General features: G+C 41.6%; 1 protein-coding gene across 2 annotated transcripts in view; it reads right to left on the minus strand.

Annotated features, from left to right (window-relative positions):
- The window catches only part of prkcsh (protein kinase C substrate 80K-H), a 66,724-nt gene extending 49,645 nt beyond the window's left edge, over window positions 1–17,079 (minus strand). Inside the window, exons 1-7 of one of the 2 annotated variants that reach the window (XM_039772666.1) lie at window positions 16,982–17,079; window positions 15,217–15,333; window positions 11,369–11,485; window positions 11,069–11,164; window positions 10,723–10,780; window positions 6,986–7,103; window positions 4,462–4,591 (exon numbers count right to left, since the gene is read on the minus strand). In XM_039772666.1, the coding sequence (XP_039628600.1) occupies window positions 4,462–4,591; window positions 6,986–7,103; window positions 10,723–10,780; window positions 11,069–11,164; window positions 11,369–11,485; window positions 15,217–15,310 (613 nt within the window). In that variant the 5' untranslated portion in view covers window positions 15,311–15,333; window positions 16,982–17,079. Of the gene's footprint in view, window positions 1–4,461; window positions 4,592–6,985; window positions 7,104–10,722; window positions 10,781–11,068; window positions 11,165–11,368; window positions 11,486–15,216; window positions 15,334–16,935 lie in introns of both variants that reach the window. The other variant, XM_039772667.1, reaches the window with a different exon arrangement.
- Window positions 17,080–27,823: the final 10,744 nt, after the last annotated feature.

Consider the following 27,823-nt stretch of genomic DNA (forward strand, 5'->3'; position numbering starts at 1 on the left):
AGGTCCAGTAAACAGTCGAATGACTCTTTTCTTGTAACAGCAGAACTGAAAACATGCTTTTGAAATGCACCTTAATTTCAGCGTATATTTAATTTGCTTTCATTGACTCACGGCCTTTTTCAAAGTGTCAGCATGCATCCACAAACCACAAAGCTAAAGGAAAAGAAGGAATGCATGCGTCATGCCTGTACTTTTTTTTTTTAAAAAGTGCTGGATACACCTTTAGGAAGATCATACTATTTCATAGCTTTTGTTGATCGATTTTCTTTTGCAGGTTAAGTCAAGTTTTCATGAACTAAAATGTGATGTTCAGCACTTTCGGGGACAAAGGATGTGACCACCAAGGTTCTTCAATAAGCAAATATAATGTGTGAATAAGTCTGGACCCTCTATGGAAGGGGCATGGGAGACAGAAAGTACAAGTTCTAATATTTGTAAATCCACCAATTTGCTGATACTTGTGACAGTTGTTTCTCTCCTCGTGAAAAGGTCTGGTAAATAAAGTATGGCTTCCTCTAAATGTTTAGTTATTGCCCTTTATTGAGTGGAGAGTTTAAAAACTGTAGCAGCACAGGACATGTATCATTCAGAATGTTTTAGCAAGAAAATGCCAGTCAGCTCAAACCAGCTATGGTGGACTGTTAGGGCTCATGTCCAGCTGGAACGCACAGAGAGTGGAAGGACTGGCAGAGGAACAGTATCTCCCCTGTAACACGAGAGGGCAGCTGCCCTGGTGGGTGTTGGGGGCCATAGGAGCAAAGCTTGGAAGCTCAACCCTGTGGGGGCCCATGGTCACCACCAGGGGGATCAATTCCAGAGCCCTGGAAGGCAGCACTTCCGCCACACCAGCAAGTTCTGCTGGAAGAGAATCCAGGCACACCTGAAGTGCTTCTGGGTGCCCATCCAGCACTGCCACTACACCAGGAACTGCTGCAGGAAGACCTTCAACAAGCACCTGGAGCAAATCTGGGTACAATATGAAAGGGGTTGCCTCACTGCATTCGGGGAGCTGGAGGACAGAGTTTGCGATGGGAGGAGTAGAGGTGGCAGAAGAGAAAAAGAAAAGAAAGAAGGTAATGAGCTACTGTGGGGACTGAAGCGCTTTAAAAAGAAAATGCATGAGCTTTTGTAAGTGTACCTCTGGTGTGTGTCTGTGTCAGGGGGCTGGTATGCCCCCGTAGAGTTGTCACACAGCTCATTAATATTCTTGTACCTAACTGGAAAACACAGCGGAGTCAAGATTTGAACATTCCAAAGAATCTTTTATATACAACACTATCTGGCTATTTATTGTATATGTCTCCCATATCTCATACTCTCGCTCTCTCTAACTCTCTAAACTGGTATGTAACTTCCTCCAGCTCCTTCTGGACTCCCTGGATATGTGATCTGCAATGATCAGAATATACAGTGGGTACGGTTTAAGTATTCAGACCCCCTTCAATTTTTCACTCCGTTATATTGCTGCCATTTGCTAAAATCATTTAAATTAATTTTTTTCCTCATTAATGTACACACAGCACCCCATATTGACAGACAAAAAAAAAAGAATTTTTGAAATTGTTGCAGATTTATTAAAAAAGAAAAACTGAAATCTCACCTGGTCCTAAGTATTCAGACCCTTTGCTCAGTATTTAGTAGAAGCCCCCTTTTGAGCCAATACAGCCAGGAGTCTTCTTGGGAAAGATGCAACAAGTTTTTCACACCTGGATTTGGGGATCCTCTGCCATTCCTCCTTGCAGATCCTCTCCAGTTCTGTCAGGTTGGATGGTAAACGTTGGTGGACAGCCATTTTTAGGTCTCTCCAGAGATGCTCAATTGGGTTTAAGTCAGGGCTCTGGCTGGGCCATTCAAGAACAGTCCCAGAGTTGTTGTGAAGCCACTCCTTCGTTATTTTAGCTGTGTGCTTAGGGTCATTGTCTTGTTGGAAGGTAAACCTTCGGCCCAGTCTGAGGTCCTTAGCACTCTGGAGAAGGTTTTTGTCCAGGATATCCCTGTACTTGGCCGCATTCATCTTTCCCTCGATTGCAACCAGTCGTCCTGTCCCTGCAGCTGAAAAACACCCCCACAGCATGATGCTGCCACCGCCATGCTTCACTGTGGGGACTGTATTGGACAAGTGATGAGCAGTGCCTGGAAGGAGTGGCTTCACAACAACTCTGTGACTGTTCTTGAATGGCCCAGCCAGAGCCCTGACTTAAACCCAATTGAGCATCTCTGGAGAGACCTAAAAATGGCTGTCCACCAACGTTTACCATCCAACCTGACAGAACTGGAGAGGATCTGCAAGGAGGAATGGCAGATGATCCCCAAATCCAGGTGTGAAAAACTTGTTGCATCTTTCCCAAGAAGACTCATGGCTGTATTGGCTCAAAAGGGTGCTTCTACTAAATACTGAACAAAGGGTCTGAATACGTAGGACCATGTGATATTTCAGTTTTTCTTTTTTAATAAATCTGCAACAATTTCAAAAATTCTTTTTTTTTGTCTGTCAATATGGGGTACTGCGTGTACATTAATGAGGAAAAAAAATTAATTTAAATGAATTTTTAACAAATGGCTGCAATATAACAAAGAGTGAAAAATTGAAGGGGGCCTGAATACTTTCTGTACCCACTGTATGACCCTGTGCTCTTTTCCCATTGCTTACCTGAGAACGTTCAAGTCCATACTGAAGGACTGCTTAGTGTACAGTTATCCATTCATGCAAGCAGTGCTCTTATTACGGAAATGTCTACAATTGTTATACAAGTTTTGTATTTTCCTGACTAAAAGCAACTACAAGTAAGCATTCTGCAGAGATTCTGAAAAAGTCAAACCAAGTAAACACAAGGGATACCACATTTGTAATAAAATGCTTGTTTAGTTCTGCATTAAATGCATTTGAGGTTTTACATCTTAAAATAATACAAGACCAAGTATGAAGCAGCACTGCATTTCTTTCAGCGGAAGAAAATTAGACCCCATGCAATCAATGCAACAAAGGCTACTAGGTTATACAGATCAATGGATAACTGGACTTCAGCCGACCACAGAAAATTAGGACCAAATGAGAGAGCCTGACAGGAAGGCAAATTCGAATAAGGTGCCAATCGTTGCCAGAGTTAAATGCACAAGTGTGAAACACGGACAGTGCATGATTAATACAAGGGCAGATTTTTGTTGATCTTAGATTATGAAAAATTAAATTTGGTAATCTTTTTTGAATTCTATCAGCGCAGGATGGAATGAGCCAGCTTGGAAATAAAGTGGAGCATGTCACAAGAACATGACAAGTATCCCCTCTCAATTTCATGCACATTCATGTCAATTCACAAACAAATTAAAATGTCTCAAAAGCAACTTTGATTTAAATAAATAAATAAATAAAAAATCTGCTATTCCTCATAACAGAAACAATTTGAGATTTCAGGACCAGATATTGAAATACCAAAATTATCAGCAGTTAAGGCAGTATCAAGTGTATCTGTCTCTATGCTAACTATATCAGATTATTCTTTTAGATAAGGTTTGAAAATATAAAGATGCCTCCTCATGAAAATAAAAAAAAAAAAGATAAAAATGATCTCCGAGTTAGCTATAAAAATGCAAAGAGCACTTGTTAGTGAATGGAGTTGGATTTCAGTAAGCACACACTACAATTTGATCTGCTGTCCCCGTTTAAAAACCATATAAAACTGAGCCAGGGAGTGGTTTAAAAAAATAGTAAGAAAGCAGATTTCACACAAAACCACTCAAAGTCAGTCTAATGCAGGAGGTCTCCAACTCCAGTCCTGGAAGGCTACTGTGGCTGCAGGTTTTCATTCTAACCCTTTTCTTAATTAGTGACCAGATTTTGCTGCTTATTAATTCATTGTCTTAATTTTAATTGATGTCCAACTTAAGACTCAGCCCCCTTGTTTCTTTTTTACTTAATTAGCAACCAAACAATATTAAGACACAAAATGTACCAACACAAACAACAACCACCTGCATCCATCACACAATAACTGAAAATAAAGCAAGGTGAAGGTCTCAGTAATGTTGATCTGCTCAGGTCCACAAAAACATTTTGACAGCACTCTTAAAACAGAAAATCAACAGTTTTGGAAATATCTGACATGGCAGAATGAGCACCATGAAATTAAATAACGGGTTTAATTAGCAACGAGAATTCGCTCCAAATTAAGAAACTGAATGAAGTGAAGCTGATTGGAGTTTGAGGCACCAACTTAGTTGGTCATCTGTTGGCTCACTTCAAGACAGACAGATACTTTATTAATCCCAAGGGGAAAAATCACATTTAGGTGCCATTTAAGGAAAAAAGAATCAATTCAGCAGTAAGAGTCTGAAGTCAATTAAAGGGAAATAGTTAATTAGCAGCAAAAACTGGTCACTAATTAAGAAAAGAGTTGGAATGAAAACTTGCAGCCACAGTAGCTCTTCAGGACTGGAGTTGGAGACCCCTGGTCCAGCGCATACCTTCCCAAGCACCCTGATGTCTGTCTCGGGCCTCCTTTTCCGGTTTCTCCGCTGTCTCTTTAACTGTACGCAGAGCTTCCAGCTGCTCCTCCTTCTGAATTTTGCCTTCCTTCAGTTCAACGAGTTTTTTCTGAAATTACCATGCAATTGACATTAAGGTTAATGGATCGCTCAGCCAGACAAACTTGCACTTTTCAAGATATTTCAAAAGATAATTTGCTTTAAACAGAAGTATAGCAGGCAAGGAAAGGACTACCAGAGAGGTTCTGTCCAAACTGCTTACCCTGCAGCTTTCCAAAAATGAGTCCTGCATGATCTACTAAAGATGAAGATTCATGATGTGGACGGCAGAAGTGAGATTTTAGTCATCGACACCAAATAAGTGTAGTTGCTTACTGATTAAGTAGCTAGAGATGACACCAGGGACAACACCTCTTTAAATAATCTTGTTTTTAAAAAAAAGTCATTTCCTTAGTAGGGATCTATCTGCCATCAAGATGTGCTATATAAAATGACTCGCAGTCCGAATATCCTGGTTCCAAAATGATTACAGAATTACATAAAAACGTATGGTTCCTACAGTTTCACTTACCGATATACTAACTTACTATGTTCTTTTAATAACGAAGCAGAACTCTCCACCTTCAGGCTTACCACAGGTAAACATTTTTTATTCACTACAACATAATTTATACGGTGGGTCGTTTCTTACTGCTACCACTAAGCCAGGCATTTGTAACCTTCTCCATATGTATTGTAATGGGATTAAAAATCTTGGATGGTTCTAGACTAGGCGTTCTCAAACTCGGTCCCCCTGTGGCTGCAGGTTTTTGTTGCAACCAACCTCTGTTTTTAATTGGAATCCTGGGCTAATTAAGTGAAGTGTTTCCCAGATTCCCTGTTTTGGGAACAATATAGAAAACTAAAGTTTGATAAAAAAAAAAAAAGTATTAAAATGTACTAAGCAGTTATAAGTATATTTTTTTCTTTTTAACAGTATTTTCATCTTGATTGTCATTCTACTTTTCTAGGTGTTCTAATTGTTTAATTAATCCGTTATTTACTACTTTGTGGGGCTGACGCTAAAGTAGTTGCAGCCTTTCACGATTGAGTGTTGTTTGCTTGGGTTTCTGCTCTGCTTGTTTTTAATTGTCATTATTAAGATTCAATGAAGGGAGCAAACTGCACAGAGAAAAGGCGAAATATAATAAAAAGAGAGTTAAGCATTTAAATTCCTAGCAAAACCAGAAATATTTCTAAGTTTCTTATAAATGTAAAAATCATACTGCTGTGCTTTTCTGAATGTAGAACAAAAGATAAATACCAGCTAATTAAATGAGATCAGTGCTATCAGGTGTTGTCACCGATTAGGAATCTGGTTGGAACAAAAACCGTCAGCCACAGAGGGTCCACAGGACTGAGTTTGAGAACTCCTGTTCTAGACAGATTCACACATTAAACATCCCAGTCATTCAGGGTTTTTATTACACTACAGCCCTGCTGATTTTGAACAAAGCAAACCATTTTATTTATTTTTTTTTTTTTAAATCTGGAAGTGCCCCTTAAAGTCTCCTTGTGAAAAATATTTAAAAATAAAAGTTGTACAAAAAGCATTCTTTCCAGCTATTTTTTAGCATTATTTTATTTTACAGTCACAGAGAAGAAAAGTTTTGAAATCTATGAATCTGACACTTTTCATGGAAAAAGGAGAGCTGTAAAACAAAGTGGTAGTAAGGAAAAAAAAAACTACCAATATAAGATTTTGAAATTTTCTTTTTAAATTAACAAGAATTTTGCAAACCGTCAAAACAAAAGTGAGTAGGCTTAACATGCCCCATCAGTCATAAGTAATTTTGCTGTTTTTAGACTCATGCATTACATATACATTTCTGCAGTATTTACTTATATTTAATGAGCAATGACGCTGGCTTCTTTATTTACAAATCTGCACAGTGGACCATAGATGGACTGCCAATGACAGCAAACAGAGCGACACACACCTAGGACAGCTTTAAACAATTACAGCCCAGCCATGTGAAATTACTTGCTCAATATTTCACATTGAATCAGCACTGGGACACAACACTGCAGCTACGGACTACTTTTCAGTTTGACCCCAGAGAGAACCGCATGACTAAAATTAGATAAACGGACTGGGGACCATGATGCAAGAAATCAATGAAACTGAAATTGAAGAACAGAGAAAAGGAGGAGGAGGAAGAGAGAGAGAGAGAGAGATACAGAAATCTCTTCAACAAAGTAAAAACATGAAATACCCTGACAATCCTTTGCATGTGAAAGATATTTAAAAAAAAATGAAGATGCTCTGGTCACAAAACAATTTAATAAAGTGAGAAGGTGAAAATGACTGACAAAGCCACTGTCCAATGCTACTTTAAATGCAAATTCAAAAGTAGGCTCTAACAATCTTATCATAGAACTGGACATGGCACAAATAAAAATACCAACTAAAACCACAGCAACGTATGTAACTAAACCAAGTTAACCTACTCCAAGTACTCACTTCTTTCTCCTCTAGCCTCTTTTTAGCTTCTTCAATAAGTCTCTGTTTCAACTGGAAGCCTTCCCGGGCAATTTCTGCCATTTGCTGCAAGCTCTCTCTCTCCTTGCGGCCCATCTCTCTAAAAACAAGTTAAAGGAAAGGCGATCGTTAATATCAAAAGGATTCATCAGTGGAGTTCAATCTGAAGACAAACATTAAAAGGATGTGAAGACTAGAAGGAATTGTCCAATGCTACATGGATACCCAAGCTCGCCGTTTATTTAAACATGGTGTTAAGAAACAATAAATACAGGAATGGAACTGAGTAAAGGGTATTAAAAAAATACAATGGGGAACAAAATAAAAGATTAAAAGGATCATTACAAATAAAATTTCCCTAAGAAAATTGGCTCCGATTATAGTGTCAAGGGTTAATTCGATGTATCAGAAGTACAATGTAACTAACTGAACACTTTTCTGGATGTCCAAAAACACACACTGTTTACTCTCACAAAATGTCCTGCACACAACACAGTGCAGCAATTCACCCAAACACAGTCCCTTCTTTCCTTTACTCTCCGTATTCCTTTCCACCTTTACTCCTCTCCTCCTCCAGACTCCAGCTCCTGAGTGGAGAAAGACGGCTTCTTTTATAAGCACCCGGATGTGTTCCAGGTGCTCCTTGACGATTTTCCGGCAGCACATCCTGGTGTGGCAGAAGAGCCGCATGAGCACCCGGAAGCACTCTGGGTGTCCCTGGAATTCCTTCCGTCAGCACTTCCGAGTGTGGCGGAAGTGCCGACGTCCAGGGTTCCACAATCCTCCGGGCACCCCCTGGCGGTGGCCACGGGCCCTTCCATGCTCAGTTCCCATGGCCCCCAACTGGGCAGCTGCCCTCTCGTGGCCCAGAGGAGGTATAGTCCCTCTATGGGTCCTTCCAGGCATCCCGGCTGGGCATAGCCCCCAGCCGTCTGCCACACCGTAAACGATATTTCTTTATCTGAGGGACTAATACTGTATATTAGTAGTTCACTGGAGCTTTTTATTCTTGAACACGCTACATAAAATTGCTGACGAGTAAAGCACTCCAGCCATTAATTCTTCTCTTTCTTATTGACTTCGCTTTTGTTGATGGTCACTGCAAAACAATTTTACAGCAAACTGTACTCTTTTGAATTCAACCAGGTAATTTGTAGGAATAATGTGAATTTTGGGTAAAAATACAATTTCACCCAGTAGCACATCCAGTAATGGTAGCTTCACTCAGGTTTCACTTTAATTTGCATTCTTGTACTGTTACCATGTTTTGGAGGGTTCAGATGAAGAGCAGTACACCCTGTTGTTGTGGTTTACTTTAGCTTATTACACACAGCATTGACATTTACAGGCAGCACATACTTGAGGCCTATGCGATGAACCAAACGTTTTAAGCATTGCACAGAAAAAAAAAAAAAGTGAAAAGACGTAATATCATGAACTATGTGCAAAGCCCAGCTCCTCTATGTTCTATCTGAGAGGGCCCCCTTTACCGAGATGCACAAGCATTTCCAAATGACCAAGGCACGCTGTCGCTCCTGGCTTGTGTTGGACATTAGGCGTGAAGTGAGCTGGTACACCGTGCTAGCATTCCCCGTTCCTGGTTTGCAAACCAAGCATAATGGTACATGGCAATCTGACCTTAAAGGTCAATCTTACCTTAAAGGTCATCCCGGTTATCCGCAAAATTGTATGCATTTTACCACCACTGTTCTAAAATATTTTTAAAAAATTTAACTTTTTGCGTTTTTTTTTTTTTAAATAGTTATCAGTTTTAAAAGTTGCACACATTTTCTAACTTGTTTTTCTAACTGCTGGCCTCTGGGATATGTGTGAGCAACTTCAGACCTAAATGCCAAGCTTATTAACTTGAAAAGGCCAAGAGCTGTAACAAAAGCTTGCATGAAGAATTAAAGGCTGTGCAGTTAGCCAACCAAAGTATTGAAAGTTTGTGACTATTAATGTTTCCTAAAAAATCTAATTTGATTGTATTTTTAATTTGATATACTTTATTAATCCCCAAGGGGAAGCTATTCTTTCATAAACGCACCCATTTTACGACACCCCTGGAGCAACTTTCAGGTTAAGGATCTCACTCAAGGGCCCAACAGAGTGGAATCCCCTCCGACAGTAACAGGATTTGAACCAGAAACCTTCCAGATAGCAGCACAGATCCCTGGCTTTAGGGCCACCACTAAATATAGTTAGTTACAAAATCTCATTAAAACAAAAAAGTGACACTTTTTTCTGAGTTAGGTGAAATTTAACTGAAATCCATGGTATGACTGAGGAGGATTTAAGCTCCCTGATCTCTTTCAGGGCGGAAGTCAACTTTTGTCAAAAGGAGGAGTGGATAATGGTAATCAACTGTAAACTGTGACAAAACCGTTACGTTGGACTCTCGTTTCTAGAAGGAAAGTTAGATTCATTGGTTTGCCCAAGATTCCCTGCGCTCACGTGAGTAGCAAGGCACACACAATGGCAAAAATGGCACCGATATCTGGCAAGAGATTAAAGCGATTGTGAAAAGCAAACAACTCCGTGGACGAAGTCTTGCCTATTATCTCTGCAACTGGACTATGACTTGTGAGACTCAGATTTTGATACAAGTGATCGAAAACGAATGTGAGGTTCCAGCTTCAGCTGATTGGTCCCCAGCTAGTTGTGGTACTGACGAGGTTTGCTAGGGAGGACTGCCACTTGACAATCAGACTGTAATGCACTGCGACTGTGACTGCTGCTGTCCCAGCCACGCAAAGACAGCTCATTCTTGGCAAGCTGGCAGCCACAGCATGCAGCAGACGTTTTATGTTGATTTCTGTGTGAAACTATCGTTTTTTTCTAAAAAATATTCACCCTCAAAGAGTTAATCTAATGCTCCTCATTTAAAAATATATAGTATATTTTACATTTGCATTGGACTACTGGTGTGTCTGTCACTGAAATATACAATAGGTTACAATAACTGCATGTATAGTAAACTTCTATTAGAGTTTCAATCTAGCTTACTTTACTGCAGCCTTTGGCTAGGCAAATGTTAAACACAAATTAAAAAGGAAGAAATGCAATTTTCAAACTGCAGGAGAAATGTTAACTTCAGAAAGTTAAATCACTTAATGTCATAACAGAACATTTTTAAACACACATCACAGTCGCATAGGTGTGGAGTCCATCCTGGCTTGCTCACCTTCACCAAATGAGAATTCTGAGTGTTCACATTCGATTTAAAAAGGTCACCAATAATTGAATGTCTGGCTTAACAGAATACTGATCTCTGAGAAGACGGGAATTAACAACTGGTCAGCAGACAACTTGCAGTTTTATATAAAATCTGGGCAAAGTAATATGTCCCGTTTATCAGAGTGGATATCTTTATGTATTAGGAAAACCAGATCACTCCAAGGAAAACTGAATTGGTCAGGAGAAGACCATGTAAACGCTACACTAGCAATGACCCAAGGCCCTGAATCAGTGAGGATATCATACAAAACACTGTACCGGACACTTCAAAAAACACATTCACAAACCTGCTTAATTCAAGTTGGGGAGGAATATAAATTTAAAAACCCATGATCACTGAAAATGTTTGTCTCTATATGGAATAAGATTAAAGAACAGTAAGACAATATCTGAAGTGTGAGTTCAAATACATTTACATGACTACAAGTGTAAAGACCAAATTCATTTATATATTTTAAGAACAGACTTCAGATCTTACTTACTTGCATGTATTTGGACATACGGCACCGCTATTATACTCATCAGTGGCATCACAGCAATCTACACAAAAAAAAGACAAAAAACAATCAATGCAACCTGCTTTGAGGTAGGAAATGGGGGCCAGTAATCCCATAACAGTTGCTATGAACATTTGCATATTTTTATGGAATCTAAATATATTAACAAAATATCCAGAGGAAGAAACATCTAATGTCATAAAACTGTTAAAATTGAAAACAGACACAAATGTGGGTACAAATTATAAATCTTCACACTATAATGGGGGTGACATAAGAGTTGTATAAAGCCTAAAATACATCCATCGCAACAAAATAATCAACCACTTACCACAAACGCCATCATTGACACGCGATGACGGGATGAACTGCGGCTTGTAACCAACATTGGTGCAGTGGAAATTGCCATTGGGACACGCAGATGTTCCTGGAAATAAAATTTGCCAACATTTCATATAAAAAAGGTGAAATAAAAATTCTTAGTGTCTGAAAGCACTACATTTTACTGTATAAATATTTTGAATCTACAAAAACAAAAGGCTCAAGCTGCTCAAAAGAATAGCATTGACATTTAAATTACATAAGAGTCTGCACATCCTTCACGATTTTATACTGTTAAAAGTTTACAAACCTGGTTCATCAGAGCCATCCTTGCAGTCACAGTAGTCATCATTAACTCGGTCAAAGGCAATCGTCTTGGACCCATCCAAGCATGCAAAAGGCTTTGTCTCGTCATAGAAATGTCGATCTGAAAGAGCAGAATTATTAGCGAAGATAACGGATACAAATTTTAAATTTACAGTACATTTAATAATTACTAGTTGACCCCACTGATCAATAAATAACAGTTAATCATTATTTAAAAAAAAAAAAAAAACCTTCTGAATTAACATGGAGAATAATGCACAGAAAAATTTCCTCAGAAAAAGGTTATAGCACTAGGGTGTTAATAATAATAATTCATTTTATTGATAAGGCACTTTACATTTGTAGTAAACCTCAAAGTGCCACATAAAAAAATTTAAACAAAGACACAAGATAAAAAACAAAGATAAAACAATAGAGGCAATTTTGTTAATATAGGGTGGTCCAGAACCTATTTATGCAATTTTCATTACGCTATAACTTAAGTTTATTACATAGAAAATCACCCGAAAAATACTGGACCATCGAGAAGTGTGCGATGAAGAATCGTCTTCACGCCAAACTGGAATCATCCCGGCATAAATCAAAGTCACCCACACGATCGGGACCTGCAATAATTAGATTTGGATCACCCTGTATACTTTCCTAAATAAAAAAGTCTTTAACTGTTGTTTAAAACAGCCCACAATCTGCTGCGTTCTCAGGTTCTCTGGTAGGGCACTCCAGAGCCGTGGAGCGGCAACTGCAAAGGGCTCGGTCTCCCATTGTACAAAGTTTGGTCATGGGGACGTGAAGGCGATGGGTATTTGCAAGACGAAGGTCTCTTGTAGTGGACTGTAATGTAAGAAGTTCCTTAAGGTATTGGTTGAGCATTTCCATGGATACACTGGTGAGTGAGAAAACAAAGTTTGCATTCAATACGGAGGTGAATAGGGAGCCAATGAAGTGACCAAAGGATTGAAGAAATATGTTCATATTATCGCACCCTCGTTAGGATCCTTGCAGCACTATTTTGGATTTGTTGGAGCTTTTGAAGGCTCCTGCTGGGGAGTGCATTACAATACAGTAGTCCAGCCTGGAGGAGACAAAGGCATAAACCAGCTTTTCAGCATCACAAAGGGAAAGGCAGGGACGGAGTTTGGCTATGTTTCGATGATAAGATAGATAGTGTAGTCGGCAAGACTAAAAAGTTAGATAGATTAACAAGAATTAAATTATATTAGATAGATAGTGTAGTAGGCAAGATTAAAAATTCAAATAGATAGTGTAGTAGGCAAGACAAAAAAGTTAGATTAACAAGAATGAAATTAGATAGATAGTGTAGTAGGCAACATTAAAAATTCAGATAGATAGATAGATAGATAGATAGGATAGATAGATGTGATGGACATGTGTATCAAATGACAAATGGAAGTCTAATTTGACATCCAAATTATTAACAGAAAGGGAGAAAGCAATGGTATGACCAGAAAAGGAAATACAATTAACAGAGTAGCGAAGTTGATGGGGGGTACCAATTAAAAGAGCTTCAGTTTTGGTGCTGTTCAGCTTATGAAAGTTCTTGGACATCCAAGCCTCAATCTCATCCAAGCAGGAGGAGAGTTGATAGAGGTGTAAGAGAAGTTGAATTCAGTCTCATACATCTCTCCAGTCTCCGTGTAAGCCATTATGAATGTAGTGAGAAGTCAAGCAAAATGACCCCTTTTATTGGCTAACTAAAAAGATTACAATATGCAAGCTTTCGAGGCAACTCATGTACATCTCGCCTGAAGAAGGGGCCTGGGTTGCCTCAAAAGCTTGCATATTGTAATCTTTTTAGTTAGTCGATAAAAGGGGTCATTTTGCTTGACTTCTCACTATACTCAGAAAAGGTCTATTCATACATATCGCAAGTCAAACACTCTTATCACAGTTAGTGAAGACGTGTCAAATTGTCTCTTTACCTTACTGAAAGATATTCAATGCGTTTTTCTCAAGATTGAGGATCACATCGACAGACTAAGTAGTCAGTCACATGTTAACGGATAGGCCAGAAGCGGGGATGCGCTGATCACCAAGGCCCAGTGTTCTGCGCCTACTCAGGAAGCCTCTCACTACAGTTTAGATCACGGGTGTCGAACTCCGGTCCTGGAGGGCCGCAGTGGCTGCAGGCTTTCATTCTAACCATCTTCTTCATTAGTGACTAGTTTTTGCTGCTAATAAGCTTAGTTGTTACTTTTTCCTTAATTAGCAGCCAAACAATAATGAGACACAAAATGAGTCGCCACATGACCAGCTCACCTGTGCCCATCACACAATAGCTAAAAATAAAGAAGGGTGAAGGTCTCAGTAAAGCAGAAAAACAACAGTTTTGGGAATGTCTGCTGTGGCAGAATGAAAGCAGCAACAAGCCATGGGATTAAATGATGGGTTTAATTAACAAGGAGAATTCACTTCTCGTTAAGAAAGTGGTTGGAGTTTGAAATCCCAGTTTAGCTGGTCATCTGTTGGCTCATTTCACGTCTCATTTCTGTGAGGCTGTCATTTAATGAAGAAAACAAATCAATTCAGAGGACTGAATCCTTAAAAACAGAGTTAATAAAATGAAGGGAAAAGGAGTTAATTAGCAGTGAAAATGGTCACTGATTAGGAAAAGGGGGAGAATGAAAACCTGCAGCCACTACGGCCCGGAGTTTGACACCTCTGGTTTAGATGATTGTTCAACTTTTCATTGATGGTAAGCTGCCGTGTATGAGTGAAATATGCTGATGAGCCCCAGTTCAGTTGGGGGATCAGAAGCCACAATGTTTTTTGGCTCCTATAAATACAAGCAACCATTTTGCTGGAGTCCCCAAACCAATATGGCATCAGTTAGCTTCTCACAAATCTTGACAAACACTGGAACATTTTGTGCCCCTTGTTACCATCAGGTTCACCTATCAGTCTTCATCCATGCAGTGGTATGTTATTTTATTGCCACTCTCGAGTGTTACTACAGTCTGTCTAATTCTAATGCAAGTACAAGCTGTGCCTGGCTGGGCTTCCGGCTCTTCTTCGCAGTAAACTATTTTTCAATATGATGGATGACGATGACATTCTAGACAGAATGCTGCACCCTGGCTGATAAAAGTTGATCAGCAGCCATGAGCCTTTGCCTTTAACCGTGTCAATTGGCACCTTGTCTTATTTTAGCACTTTGAGCTACATTTTTTTTGTATGAAAATGTGCTATATAAATAAATGTTTTTGATTGATTGATTGATTATTTTATCCCTGTACACATCCTCTATATTATTTTCTCAAAGTGGCAGTCGTCAGTTTAAAGCTGTTGATATGCTGTGTTACACACATGCGCTTTGGAGGCAGCATGGGGTTCTAACTAAGATTTAACTGCCGGGACAGGAGATAAATGAGTGGACTAACACTTCTTCTTCTTCTTACCCCTTTTTGAGATCTTCTGAAGAGAACAGCCAGACCTAATCTCACTCTTCCTGTTCCCAGCCACTTCCATGATGACCTCATTTCCGGCACTTACCTCATTATCCCGCCTCTTCCTTCTTTTTGGCTATTTAAACCAATTTGTTTTTAGCCTTTTGTTGGAGATTTAGTCTATACTGACTGCTATGCAGAATTAACGCCCAGCTTTGTTGTTGTCCTGCACCAAAATATGGGGTGGACCCCCCGCAAATCTTTTTCTGCCTTTGTCTCTCTTTTACAGCTGATACTCCTTATTTCATTTCAATCTGTGTGCAGTACCCAACTCCAGACCCCATGCCAACTGCCATAAATTTCAGCATCAATAAAAAAGAATCTAAACAGAAGATTGGAAATCATGCAAGTAACTGCCAAAACCTACTGGACAGGGAGACCCCCCGAGGGCGCTGGACCTCCACAGCTGCTGCAAAAATGCAGCCCAGCGTCAGAAGAAACATGAGATGTTGGCAAAGCATCTTCTGTCTTTGAGCAGCAGCACCTAAATGAAACAAAAGCCATTTTTTATCAGATAAAAGACTGTCTTTGAGTCCCACAGATTGCTAGTTTGAAGTCATTTTACTAATGATGGTGAATTACAAGAAGAAATTCAAAGTAAAAGATAAAGGTCACCATATTTCTCTAGGTGTCATCAGGTTGTCTCCTGGCTCTGCACAAATGCTATTTTTGAATCAAAGTTTGTTTTGCAAAAACATTTGTGGGCCTTAACCCACTCAATTACAAAAAAATTTAAAAAAACTGAACAAATAATTCATTTACAAACTGTTATAATTAAAGTACAGTGGATTGTCATTAAAATGCCACAGTGGATACTCTGATACACCACAATGAAATGTTTTCTTTCTTGAATGTCCCGATTCAAAAGCATACAATTTGACACACAGACTATCCATCCATCATCCAACCCGCTATATCCTAACTACAGGGTCACGGGTGTCTGCTGGAGCCAATCCCAGCCAACACAGGGCACAAGGCAGGAAAAAAACCCAGGCAGGGCGCCAGCCCACCAAAAGACACACAGACTACTATCTACTAAACAAAAGGGGGGTTTCAGCTTTCAAAAGACAGCACATTCACTTGGTATATTTCAGAATTGTTTTTGTTTGCAAAGACATCCTTAAATCTTGCAATCATTGCTGTTGTAATTTGGATACAGCGTATAATTTACCAGCTGTACACATTCTGTCAGTGTAAGATCTGCCATTCAAAACGACCCACTGGCCAGAATTAAATACCATTTTCAAATATCGATACAGATACATACTTGAAAACCATTAATAGGGAGAAAATGAATATTTTTTGTAACTGCTTCAAAACATTAAAAACTCTACATATTACTTGTAGATTACGCCATTAATTTTTGTTCTGGTCGTTCCCGACACATTTATATTTTGAAGCTTATTCCAACGCCTACGAAAATACGAATACTCAAAATTCATTTTTTGTAAAAAATAAATAAATAAATAAATAAATAAAATAAAAATAAAAAAATAAATACAAAAAGGTTACTGAATTTTGCAACTTATTCTTCTGTAACACACGCATACAGCATAACCAATTCGCCAGAGAGAAATGTCTGAGCTTTATTTGGAGAGGGTAGAATAGAAATGAGTGAAGGATTAAGAAGTTATAGTCAGTTAAATCAAAGTAGCAGAAAACGTCCAATAACGAGGCCGAGTTTAAACTTCAAGGGTCGACAAGCGCTGGTGCTGGGCTGATGCCAGTCTGCGGAGCCCATTTGAACTTGGGTGCCCATTTCCGTGTCCTTCCCAGTTTGACTGCTGCCGTTCACTGTTGACTAAGTTCGTAGTTTTATTTTTATCTATGCATTAATCTATCTGTACCCCAGTCCCGCCCTAAAGAAGCTGCATATTTCCGAAACTCCGTCGTGTCAACCAGACCAACATCTTTCACCGACCCGAGTAAATGGGCTTCGCCGCCCGAGGACCACAAATACACAGGATGCGGAGACTTCAACCAGCAACAATTCGTAAAATAAAAAACAAAGAAAGAGGCACGTTGTTGCCGCTTATAACAGCGCATTTATATTCTTCTTTTCAAGAAACCCAAACGAAAAACTTACTTAAAAATATGCAGTTTAGCAAAAGAATGAAACCCGCAGCGCCTACCTTTCTTCACATGCGTTACAGCCCGGAAGTAACCTTTCAGCAGATGGCTTGGAGAAAGCGGATTGGCGAAAATAAGAGGTCCGTATGCAAAGGCTTATGGGACTTGTAGTTCTAATTTAGACACAAAACATACAAAATGCAATACATGGATTTTCAATACGACTTACATATAATAAGCAGAATCTTACTAATTAAAAAGTTTTGTTTTCTGGCCGAACCCAATTTATTTATTTCACGGGGTAAGGAGTGCATCAGGTAAGCTAAATGGTTTTCCAACCATTTCCTAAACCCGCTTAAGCCTGAGCAGGGTCACGTGGTAGCTGGAGCCAATCCCCGCAGGCAGAAGGTGCAATGGCAGAAGTAATCTTTAGGACACCGAGAGAACATGGGAGGTCTCATCATAGACATATACAGTACAGTATAGATAGACGCCAAATTCACTGTGTTGCCCAGTCGACACGATACGTCAGCGCATCCGCCATATTGCGAGTGGCAAAAGTGCCATTTTAAACTAATACAGGCAGACGTGGAAACCTGGTTTTCTGATGAAAAAACACTAACGTTTAAAACAGTATCGTTTGCATACAACAGATTTTGGCGAATCTTTTAAATGCAATTACTTATATCCATGTATACACTAATAATGGCAATTATTAAATAATAATAATTATTATTATTATTAAATAATTCCTCCCATATAAGTAACATTTCTCGGACTGCCTTCTTCCATCTCTGAAACATTTATAGACTTCGTCCCATTCTTACCCAGCACAGTACTAAAGTATCGGTTAATGCCCGAGTCACCTCACGTATAGATTATTGTAATGCTATTCTATCTGGCATCCCACAAAAACATATCCATCACTTACAACTTCTTCAAAATTCTGCTGCCAGGATAATAACCTGCTGTTCTAAATCCACTGAACATATTACACCTCTTCTCTCTCAACTTCACTGGCTCCCTGTTCACTACCGAAAACAATACAAAATACCGCTCTGAACATCTAAAGCTCTCCACAGCCTCACTGATCTCCTCCAGACTTGCACTCCTCTCGCTCACTCAGATCTTGTTACTTTGAGAGTATTCAGTCTGGCATTATGGTGCAGCCTTAGTTTATGGAAGACAGACAGAACTAAAGACATGAGAATAAAATGATGGCTGTCAATTTCAAACTGTGTTTCCTCGATGTGCTCCTTGAGAAAAAACACATCATCTGAACCAATCTCAGCCCAAACAAACTGACTGATCAAAGATACACTGACAGCTTGCCCTAATGTTGACAGTCAGATAAAATGCTGAGCTACTGTGACCGCCTTGACTGGACCCTCAGAAGGAATCATCAGACCTCCTTTGTTTTCTAATGTGAGCGAGTGGTAGCTTTGATCATATGATGCCGGTACAGCATCTGTTACCAAACTAACATGGCACACGTCACAGGACAGCTTTCTCAAAATCCCGTCTAAGGGCTACCTGACCTCCAACTGCTTCCTGAGGTGGATTTCTTTGGGAAATACAGCACCACTGCCTCTGTCCAAGTAGGAGAGGGATCGGTGTAGCATGTAGATGATGGCATCCTCCGCTCCCACCTTCTCCTGGTATGCGAACTGCAGAGGGTCGAGGGCGTGGCGGACCTGTGGCCTCAGGTGGTGAAGCAGCAGCCGCTCCATGGTCTTCATCACATGTGACATCAGAGCGACAGGCCGGAAGTCGTTCAGCTCACTGGAATGTGATACCTTTGGGACTGGGGTGATACAAGATGTTTTTCAAAGCCTCGGGACTCTCCCCTGTTCCAAGCTCAGGTTGAAGATGCGCTGTAGAGGACTCCCCAGTTCCAGCGCACAGGCCTCCAACAGTCGTGGCGATACTCCATCTGGACCCGCTGCTTTGCTGGCACAAAGTCTAGAAGGCTGTACCTCGCACTCGGATTAGTGCAAAAGCCTACTCAACACCTAAAAATAAGACGCCATCCTCCGGCAGTGCTCTCCTCTTATAGCGAGCGGAGCTCCTTGAATCTCGGCGCACTCAAGGGACGGTTTGTTGACACTGTGAGGGAAAAATGAGACAAGACTGCTAGTGGCATCGCTCCCCCCTCATCCCAGGGTAGCATTACAGTACTTACTTTTGGTGAACTTGGAAGATGACCCTCTGGTGCACATACACTCACCTAAAGGCTTATTAGGAACACCCGTTCAATTTCTCATTAATGCAATTATCTAATCAACCAATCACATGGCAGTTGCTTCAATGCATTTAGGGGTGTGGTCCTGGTCAAGACAATCTCCTGAACTCCAAACTGAATGTCAGAATGGCAACGAAAGGTGATTTAAGCAATTTGGAGCGTGGCATGGTTGTTGGTGCCAGACGGGCCGGTCTGAGTATTTCACAATCTGCTCAGTTACTGGGATTTTCACGCACAACCATTTCTAGGGTTTACAAAGAATGGTGTGAAAAGGGAAAAAACATCCAGTATGCGGCAGTCCTGTGGGCGAAAATGCCTTGTTGATGCTAGAGGTCAGAGGAGAATGGGCCGACTGATTCAAGCTGATAGAAGAGCAACTTTGACTGAAATTACCACTCGTTACAACTGAGGTATGCAGCAAAGCATTTGTGAAGCCACAACACGCACAACCTTGAGGCAGATGGGCTACAACAGCAGAAGACCCCACCGGGTACCACTCATCTCCACTACAAATAGGAAAAAGAGGCTACAATTTGCACGAGCTCACCAAAATTGGACAGTTGAAGACTGGAAAAATGTTTCCTGGTCTGATGAGTCTCGATTTCTGTTGAGACATTCAAATGGTAGAGTCAGAATTTGGCATAAACAGAATGAGAACATGGATCCATCAGGCCTTGTTACCACTGTGCAGGCTGGTGGTGGTGGTGTAATGGTGTGGGGGATGTTTTCTTGGCACACTTTAGGCCCCTTAGTGCCAATTGGGCATCGTTTAAATGCCACAGGCTACCTGAGCATTGTTTCTGACCATGTCCATCCCTTCATGACCACCATGTACCCATCCTCTGATGGCTACTTCCAGCAGGATAATGCACCATGTCACAAAGCTCGAATCATTTCAAATTGGTTTCTTGAACATGACAATGAGTTCACTGTACTAAAATGGCCCCCACAGTCACCAGATCTCAACCCAATAGAGCATCTTTGGGATGTGGTGGAACGGGAGCTTCGTGCCCTGGATGTGCATCCCACAAATCTCCATCAACTGCAAGATGCTATCCTATCAATATGGGCCAACATTTCTAAAGAATGCTTTCAGCAGCACCTTGTTGAATCAACGCCACGTAGAATTAAGGCAGTTCTGAAGGTGAAAGGGGATCAAACACCGTATTGGTATGGTGGTCTTAATAATCCTTTAGGTGAGTGTATGTGATACTATCTATCTATTATCTAGTGCTTTTCAAATCAACCTATCTATCTGTTATATAGTGCCTTTCAAATTGTTCTATCTATATGTTATATAGTGTCTTTCAAATCTATCTGTCTACCTATCTATCTATCTATCTATCTATCTATCTATCTATCTATCTAACTAGTGCCTTTCTCATCTATCTTTCCAGACGTCTACTGTACAAAGCTATTTACAGTTGGGTGTTTTTTTATATTTTTAAAGAAGCATGCAATACATACTATGAACCACAAGATGGCACTATAGAAGCGTCGCCGCCGGGCCCCGCTTGCACTTCTCCGCCTCCTCCTATTTTGTTTTTTGGGGGCTTCCCGACTTCCCCTTGCTTATTACAAACCATAAAAAACCGACTGATGACACTGAAGCTGTTAGGAACTTGTAAAGTTTCAGTTGCTGGACATCCAGTGATGCTGTGGGTGCTTTCTCCTTTAATGATTTGAGTCTTCTCATTCTCCCGATCTAATTAGATGATTTAGTTGGCCGCCATTTTTGGAAGTTAAGTGGCGGCGATCCAGGCACACAACCCACCCAAATCGTCGAACTGAGATAATATTGAGAGGGTGCAGTTACCGTTATATGGATGTAGAAGTGCGCATGCTCCGATGGGTGTGCGCGCGCTCCTTTAAAGTCTGCGGTATGCACACAACTGCGCGCGCGCACCCGACATCGTCGGGGACCATCAACGCACAGGTCAACGAAGTCTAATAATATCGAGTACCCTTTAAGGACAACCGTTAAGGACCCGTCCTCCCCGGCTATGGCTCCAAAACTTCGATGCTCATCCCGATTTCACGATTCTGCCATTCTTTAACGCCAGGAGAGCTGCGGGGGTCTGCATGTGCCCTGTCACTTTACGTGTCAATGCCACAAATACAAGACACCATCGCACGGAAAGGACATGATCGCCTGTCATGAGGCAGGTGAGCTCATCTTCCTCGTCTCCTAAAGCTGGACGGGATTTCTTGATGTGGAGTGGTGACATTCACGCCATGGCGCAGCAATGCTCAGCTGTACATATGGAGGATAGTCCTCCGTGATGGCAGAGGGTGCACATGTTTGGCCACCCATGGTGTGATGGGGGTGACTGGTGAAGGGCTCATATGTCACCGTTGACAACTGTTAGGAAACTCACAGTAGTGTGCCCACCATGTAAGCATGAACACCATTTTTATATTTCAGGGTCTTAGTTTAAAATATTTGTGGACGTTAGCCGTGGGAGGGTGGTCACTTATGGCACCTGCTTATCTGCAAACGAGTGCTGGAGTCAAAGACTTATCTCATGCAGAAACGAGCGTGTCACAGGAGTTGTCCCTGCCTGGCACACCCTCTTATCCTCGCCCGCCATGTCTCTTTATTGTTGATGTCATGCAGGGGGTGACAAGGGGACCTGAGGCCAACCGATAGGATTATGGCTGAGCCCTGGAAAAGCACCTTGAAGTCAGTCATAATGTACAGATACAAAAAAAAAAAAAAGTAAATAAGTAAAGGAAAACAACACCAAAAAAACATCTCAAGGTCCATCACGACATGAAGAGATCACCTGGAAAATTAAAAAAAACTGTCAAGATCAACCCCAGCAAAGGTCAATCATGATGTGATGACACCTTAACAAAGATAAAAAAAAGACATCAGGTCATTTACGGCCCATAAACACTTGAATAGCCCCCCCCCCTAAAAAAGGCATCAAGTTCAATCACATTGTGAAGACACCCAAAATAAAATACATAAGTAAATAAAACTGAAAAAACGCCTAAAGGTCCATCATCACTCATAAAGACCTCAAAGTCGATCACGATGTGAAGAAAACCAAAAGAAAAACAGCAAATAAACAGCTTGAGCTCAGATGTAACCATAAGTGTTTGAAGAAGTCACCTCAGGGTCCATCACCACGTGAAGATAACTGGAAAAAAAACACCTTGTGGTCACTCACAGCCCAAAGCCCCTGAAGAACAAACACATCAGTGTCCATCACGGTCAAGGATACCTAAAAAAATACCTTGGGGTCCATCATCAGCCATAAATACTCGAGAAACTCGTCAGAGCCAAGCGCGACTTGGAGAAATCCGGAAAAAAACACCAGGAGCTCAACCAGGGGCAAAAATCGACTTAACATCAAAACACCTGAAGAACACCTCAGGACCCACCATGCTCTCTACTCGATAAAGATTCACGGCTCTGTGAAGTGTGCCCTGTGAAAGGCGCTATATTCTATAAATTATCATTTCTCTATATAGCGCACACAGTGAAAGGCACTATATTCTACAAAGTTTCATTTCTTTATATAGTGCACACTGTGAAAGGCGCTATAATTTCTCTAGTTGGTCACACAGCGAAAGGCGCTATATTCTATAAAGTTTCATTTCTCTATATAGTGCACATAGTGAAAGGCGCTATATTCTATCATTTTAGTTCTGTATATAGTACACCCTGTGAAAGGCGCTATAATTTCTCTAGATGGTCACCCTGTGATAGGCGCTGCTGCCCACAAGCCTGCTGGATGCTCCACAGCACTTAAAGCTTCACAAATGGCTCTCCAAATATTCACAAATGCAGTTTGTTAGAAAGACGGCCATCCATTTCTGCCAGCCTCAGGGGCACACAGCAGTCATCAGAGGGCCACCTCACACCTGCTGACAAAGGGAATCTTTGCGAAGTGTGAGGCAAAGCCCTGCAGACATGAAGACAATGTGTGGTCTTCACACAAAATGTGGCCGGGCCAAGACATACCGATGGATGCCATTTTTTTAGGATTTGCCCTCCAGCATGAGGCGCATGGCCCAGTGTCTGTGAATAGCGGGGAAGCCCTTGGCTCTGCCCCCCCTGAAAGAAGACCCTGGTCACCCCCTGGCCTTTCTATCATTGACTGGATGCCAGCCTCCTAATGTCTGCATTTGTGTAAGCTGATGGTCTGCCATGGCCAGTGCCCATTTGTTTCCATTTTGAGCTAGGTAACCTGCTTGATGGGCAGCACAAGAGGAAACCACAAGTGTTAAAAGCCCAGCAACACCAGCCAGTACACCATGAATCCTGAACACTTTCTTTTGGTCTTTCCTCCTTGGCGCGTGAGCCTCCAGGGCCTTCCTGTCGAACGCGGTGGGAAGGTCATGGAGGAAGAGTTTGCTTGGTTGGTAACCAACACCATCCCCAGGAAGTGGTCTGTGATGATACAGCACCAACTGTTAGAGCGCGTGCATCCGATAGCAGTGATGCAACTGGCCGCTGCGGCCGGCACGCCTTCACTCATCCTGCGCAGATGGCCCACCGCAGTAGCCGCGGCTAGCAAGTGCTCTTATAGGAGGGTGGGACGGAACTCTGGGGCACCTGCCAGTCAGCTGACACGATGGACACAGTGGCCCGCGAGCGAAGGGCTCGCCCAGAAGTGGGTCATCTGTGCTGCCACGGTGGCCCTGCTGTTCCCTCAGCGTCTTCTGTGTAGAGTCTGCATGTCCTGCCCATGTCCTTGTGGGAGGAGGGCTCCCACTCCATTCCATACTGGCATGGTGGACTCAAATAATGGAACTGCGAAAACGAGCAGCGAGCATTCGTGAATCATGAGGACGCGAGTTCAGTGCGACACGAATGGGCCGCACGTGTATATTGACTCCTGAAATTGCCCACCACCAGGGGGCGTACAGCTCCCCAAACACCCGACACCACAGACACAGAGCCCAAGTCCACCACACAACACACGTTTATTAAGAGCGGGTGACGTTTATCTCTCGTTTCCCACCACTCCAGCACAGTCCTTTTCTTCTTCTTGTCTCTTTTCTTCTGCTTCCAGAAAAAGGTATTGCCCCGTGCAAGCTCCCCCCCACCATCCCTTCCCTTAAGAAGGCGTCCCGGCCGGGTAAGAGTCCCGGCTGTCCATCACAGAGGTCCAGTCGAGGTTTTTCAACAGCAAACTACAATCTAAAAATGATTCAAGTGGGAGTAAATTCACACAGCAGGGGCAAAAAGTCCGACTTTGTGAATGATATGACGGATTAAAAAATACAAAATGGGGCTAAATAGAAAAGGCCACACGAGGAGACGGGAACTCCTAACTTCAGGGGGTGACCTGAAGGCAACTGATGATGAAATCTGCGCCACGTGTTGGAATCTCTGTGTCATACAAACTCTGTGGCTTCATCCGGACCTTCTGTGATTGGGGAGAAAATGACTGGGAGAGGCGCTATATGAACAAATCATTGATAAGAAAGTGTTTTAGGGGAGAGGGTTACCTGAACGGTGCTACCTAAACGAAACTCCTTCGTATTCATTATCCGCCGTGAGAAGGGCTTCTCCATAAAAGGCGCTACATCATTTAAAAGCTCCTTGTAGGTGTCAGTTGACTGTACCGGGAGGGCTATGATAAGGATTATTAATTAAAGAAAGACCACCACAGTCATGACACTGTGGACTGTTTGCCATGAAAGGCGCTATATAAGTGAAGCACTCGTTTATTAGATGCTGCTCTTGAAGTCCCATGGGAATGGGGGCCGTGAGAACGTGAAACAGTGAAAGGTCCGCACTCTACTGTAGGCACTGCGAGAGTGGGTTACAGTGAAAGGCGCTATATAAATTAAACACTGTCATGCATTTATTATATAGTATGCAGTTCAGTCCCATCAGAATGGTGTGATATTCTGTACACATTTAACACACGTGTCATGATAACACGTACTGGTAAGCTCTGGGGGACAAGAAAAGGCGCTATATACAGTAAATGAAACATGTTAACATTCAACATACGCCCAATAAGAATGAGCTCACAGTGAACAACTGAATAAAGTCATATTCACAATATGCCAAACTGGACGTCCGGTAAGAATAAAGTCAAAGTGAAAGGCGCTATATAAAGTAAATGCAGTGATGTGCTTGATAAAGTGCAGTGAAATGGATTCACACTATAAGGCACTATATACACTGTGAGTGCTGCAGGACAGGGATGGATGATCCCTTACCCAGACGGGACGCCATGGGAAAAGAAAATGGAAGGACAGGAGGACCAGGAGAGACGAACCCACAGCATCCCTGGGATTCGGGTCCGCTTTGGATACCCACAAGGGATCATGGGAATTGCTGTTTTCCAGAACAGAGCCCTGTTGTGTTCCATATAACATATTTATTATACCTTACTTCAAGTCCCGTAAGTATAAAGTTCCTTATAAATTTAAGACCATCGTAGATACTCATTACAGGAGTTCCATAAGAATGGCTTCAAGGTGAAAGGCGCTATAGAATTTAAGCAGCGTCACATTCATTGCAGATTTTAGAGTAAGCTGCTCAATAAAAATGGGCGTACGGTAAAAGGCACTACTGTATAGAAATGTAATAATAAACTGAACTGGAACCCCTTTGATAACTGGTTCACACTGTAAGGCACTATATATACATAATACAAGTTGTCACATTCACTGTATATGTTCGAGTAAGCTCAGTAAGAATGAGAGCTTCTATGGAAACCGCATGAGTGTCATATCTATATCTGTATCTATACTAATAAAAGGCAAAGCCCTCACTCACTGACTCACTGACTGACTGACTCACTGACTGACTGACTCACTGACTGACTCACTGACTGACTCACTGACTGACTGACTCATCACTAATTCTCCAACTTCCGCGTGTAGGTAGAAGGCTGAAATTTAGCAGGCTCATTCCTTACAGCTTACTTACAAAAGTTAAGAGGTTTCATTTCGAAATTCTACACGTAACGGTCATAATGGTCGATAGCGGTCGACAACATCCGCCATGTTGAACTTTCTTATTTATGACCCCATCTTCACGAAATTTGGTAGGCAGTTTCCCTGCGCTAACCGAAACCGATGTACTTACTTATTTCGATGGTATGATGCCACTGTCGGCCGCCATATTGAACTTTACAACGTCACCAATTTTCCAACTTCCCGTGTAGGTAGAAGGCTGACCCCATCTTCACTAAATTTGGTAGGTGGCTTCCCTGCGCTAACCAAAACCGATGTACGTACTTATTTCGGTGGTATGACGCCACTGTCAGCCGCCATATTGAACTTTCCCACGTCACTAATTCTCCAACTTCCTGTGTAGGTAGAAGGCTGAAATGTGGCAGGCTCATTCCTTACAGCTTACTTACAAAAGTTAAGCAGGTTTCATTTCGAAATTCTACACGTAACGGTCATAACGGTCAACAACGTCCGCCATGTTGAACTTTCTTATTTATGGCCCAATCTTCTCGAAATTTGATAGGCGGCTTCCCTGCGCTAACCGAAACCAATGTATGTACTTATTTCGGTGGTATGATGCCACTGTCGGCCGCCATATTGAACTTTTCAACAGTCTTTGTTACTTATGGGCCCATCTTCAAGAAATTTGGTACACGGGTTCCCAACGCTAACTGAATCCTACTTACGTACATTAATACGTCCATAGCCTGCAGCTTGGTCACCGTGTGAGGTGGCGTTGGGTCCCCCATCCCAACACCTCCCACGTTGTTGGCTGCCTGCCTATATAAGACCGTCTGTCGCTCCAGTCTCTACATTCCCTTCCTTGCTTCACCACGGGATTCATGTCTCCCTACTGATAACTACAGCCTTTTAATTTAATCCACGTCTTTTCTGCTGTTTTATTGTTTATTTATTACGATTATAGTTATTGTGTAGGTATTTTACACTTACTTTACATTGTTCAGGTACTCATTTCCTTTATCATTCCAACCGTACCCCTATTAACATGTCTATCGAGGTGATCACCATCGATCAAAGAACTGTTACTTACCGAGTGGTTTCCATGCCCGGAGATGGCGCCTGCCTTTTCCATTCTCTGTGTTACATATTGCACGTCCATATCAGGCTCACTCTTGATATCCATTGTGTCTTATGTATTGAATGACTGGACAGGTTCAAGGTGTGGACTGATGACGTACAGGAGATAATTAGACTACACAGGAGCACTAGAAGAGTGAAATGCTTAAGCCCTTCACCTATGGATCTGCATGTGAGTTGATGGCTGCCGCTGAATTGTTCGGTTGTCGCTTTCAAGTGTACCGAAATGGCCAAATATTTTACACAAACCGCCAATGCCTCTTAAACATCTTAGATTCACAGGTGACGATTTCAGAAGTGGACACTTTGATGTTTATGAATGTTTAAACTCTCAAAAGCTGGATGTGATTTTATCGATGAAACCGGTTGTATAATTACAACGCTTGACAGATGCCGAATGTCACTTCAACACAAATCCTACAAATACTGTCGTAATTGAAACAAACCATGAAACTCAAACCAATTATGACAGCAGCAATCCAAGCTGTGAGATTTGAGACAAGATTACTGTTCACATGGCCGACTGTACGTTACATGCTCAAGAGTAAGATCAGCGCACAGCTTGGTCATATTACAACCGGAGGGCTGAACTCACAATGTGGTATACAAAGAGATCCATAACAAATAATTATTG

Source organism: Polypterus senegalus, chromosome 12, assembly GCF_016835505.1.
Source record: "Polypterus senegalus isolate Bchr_013 chromosome 12, ASM1683550v1, whole genome shotgun sequence".
Taxonomy (NCBI): domain Eukaryota; kingdom Metazoa; phylum Chordata; class Cladistia; order Polypteriformes; family Polypteridae; genus Polypterus; species Polypterus senegalus.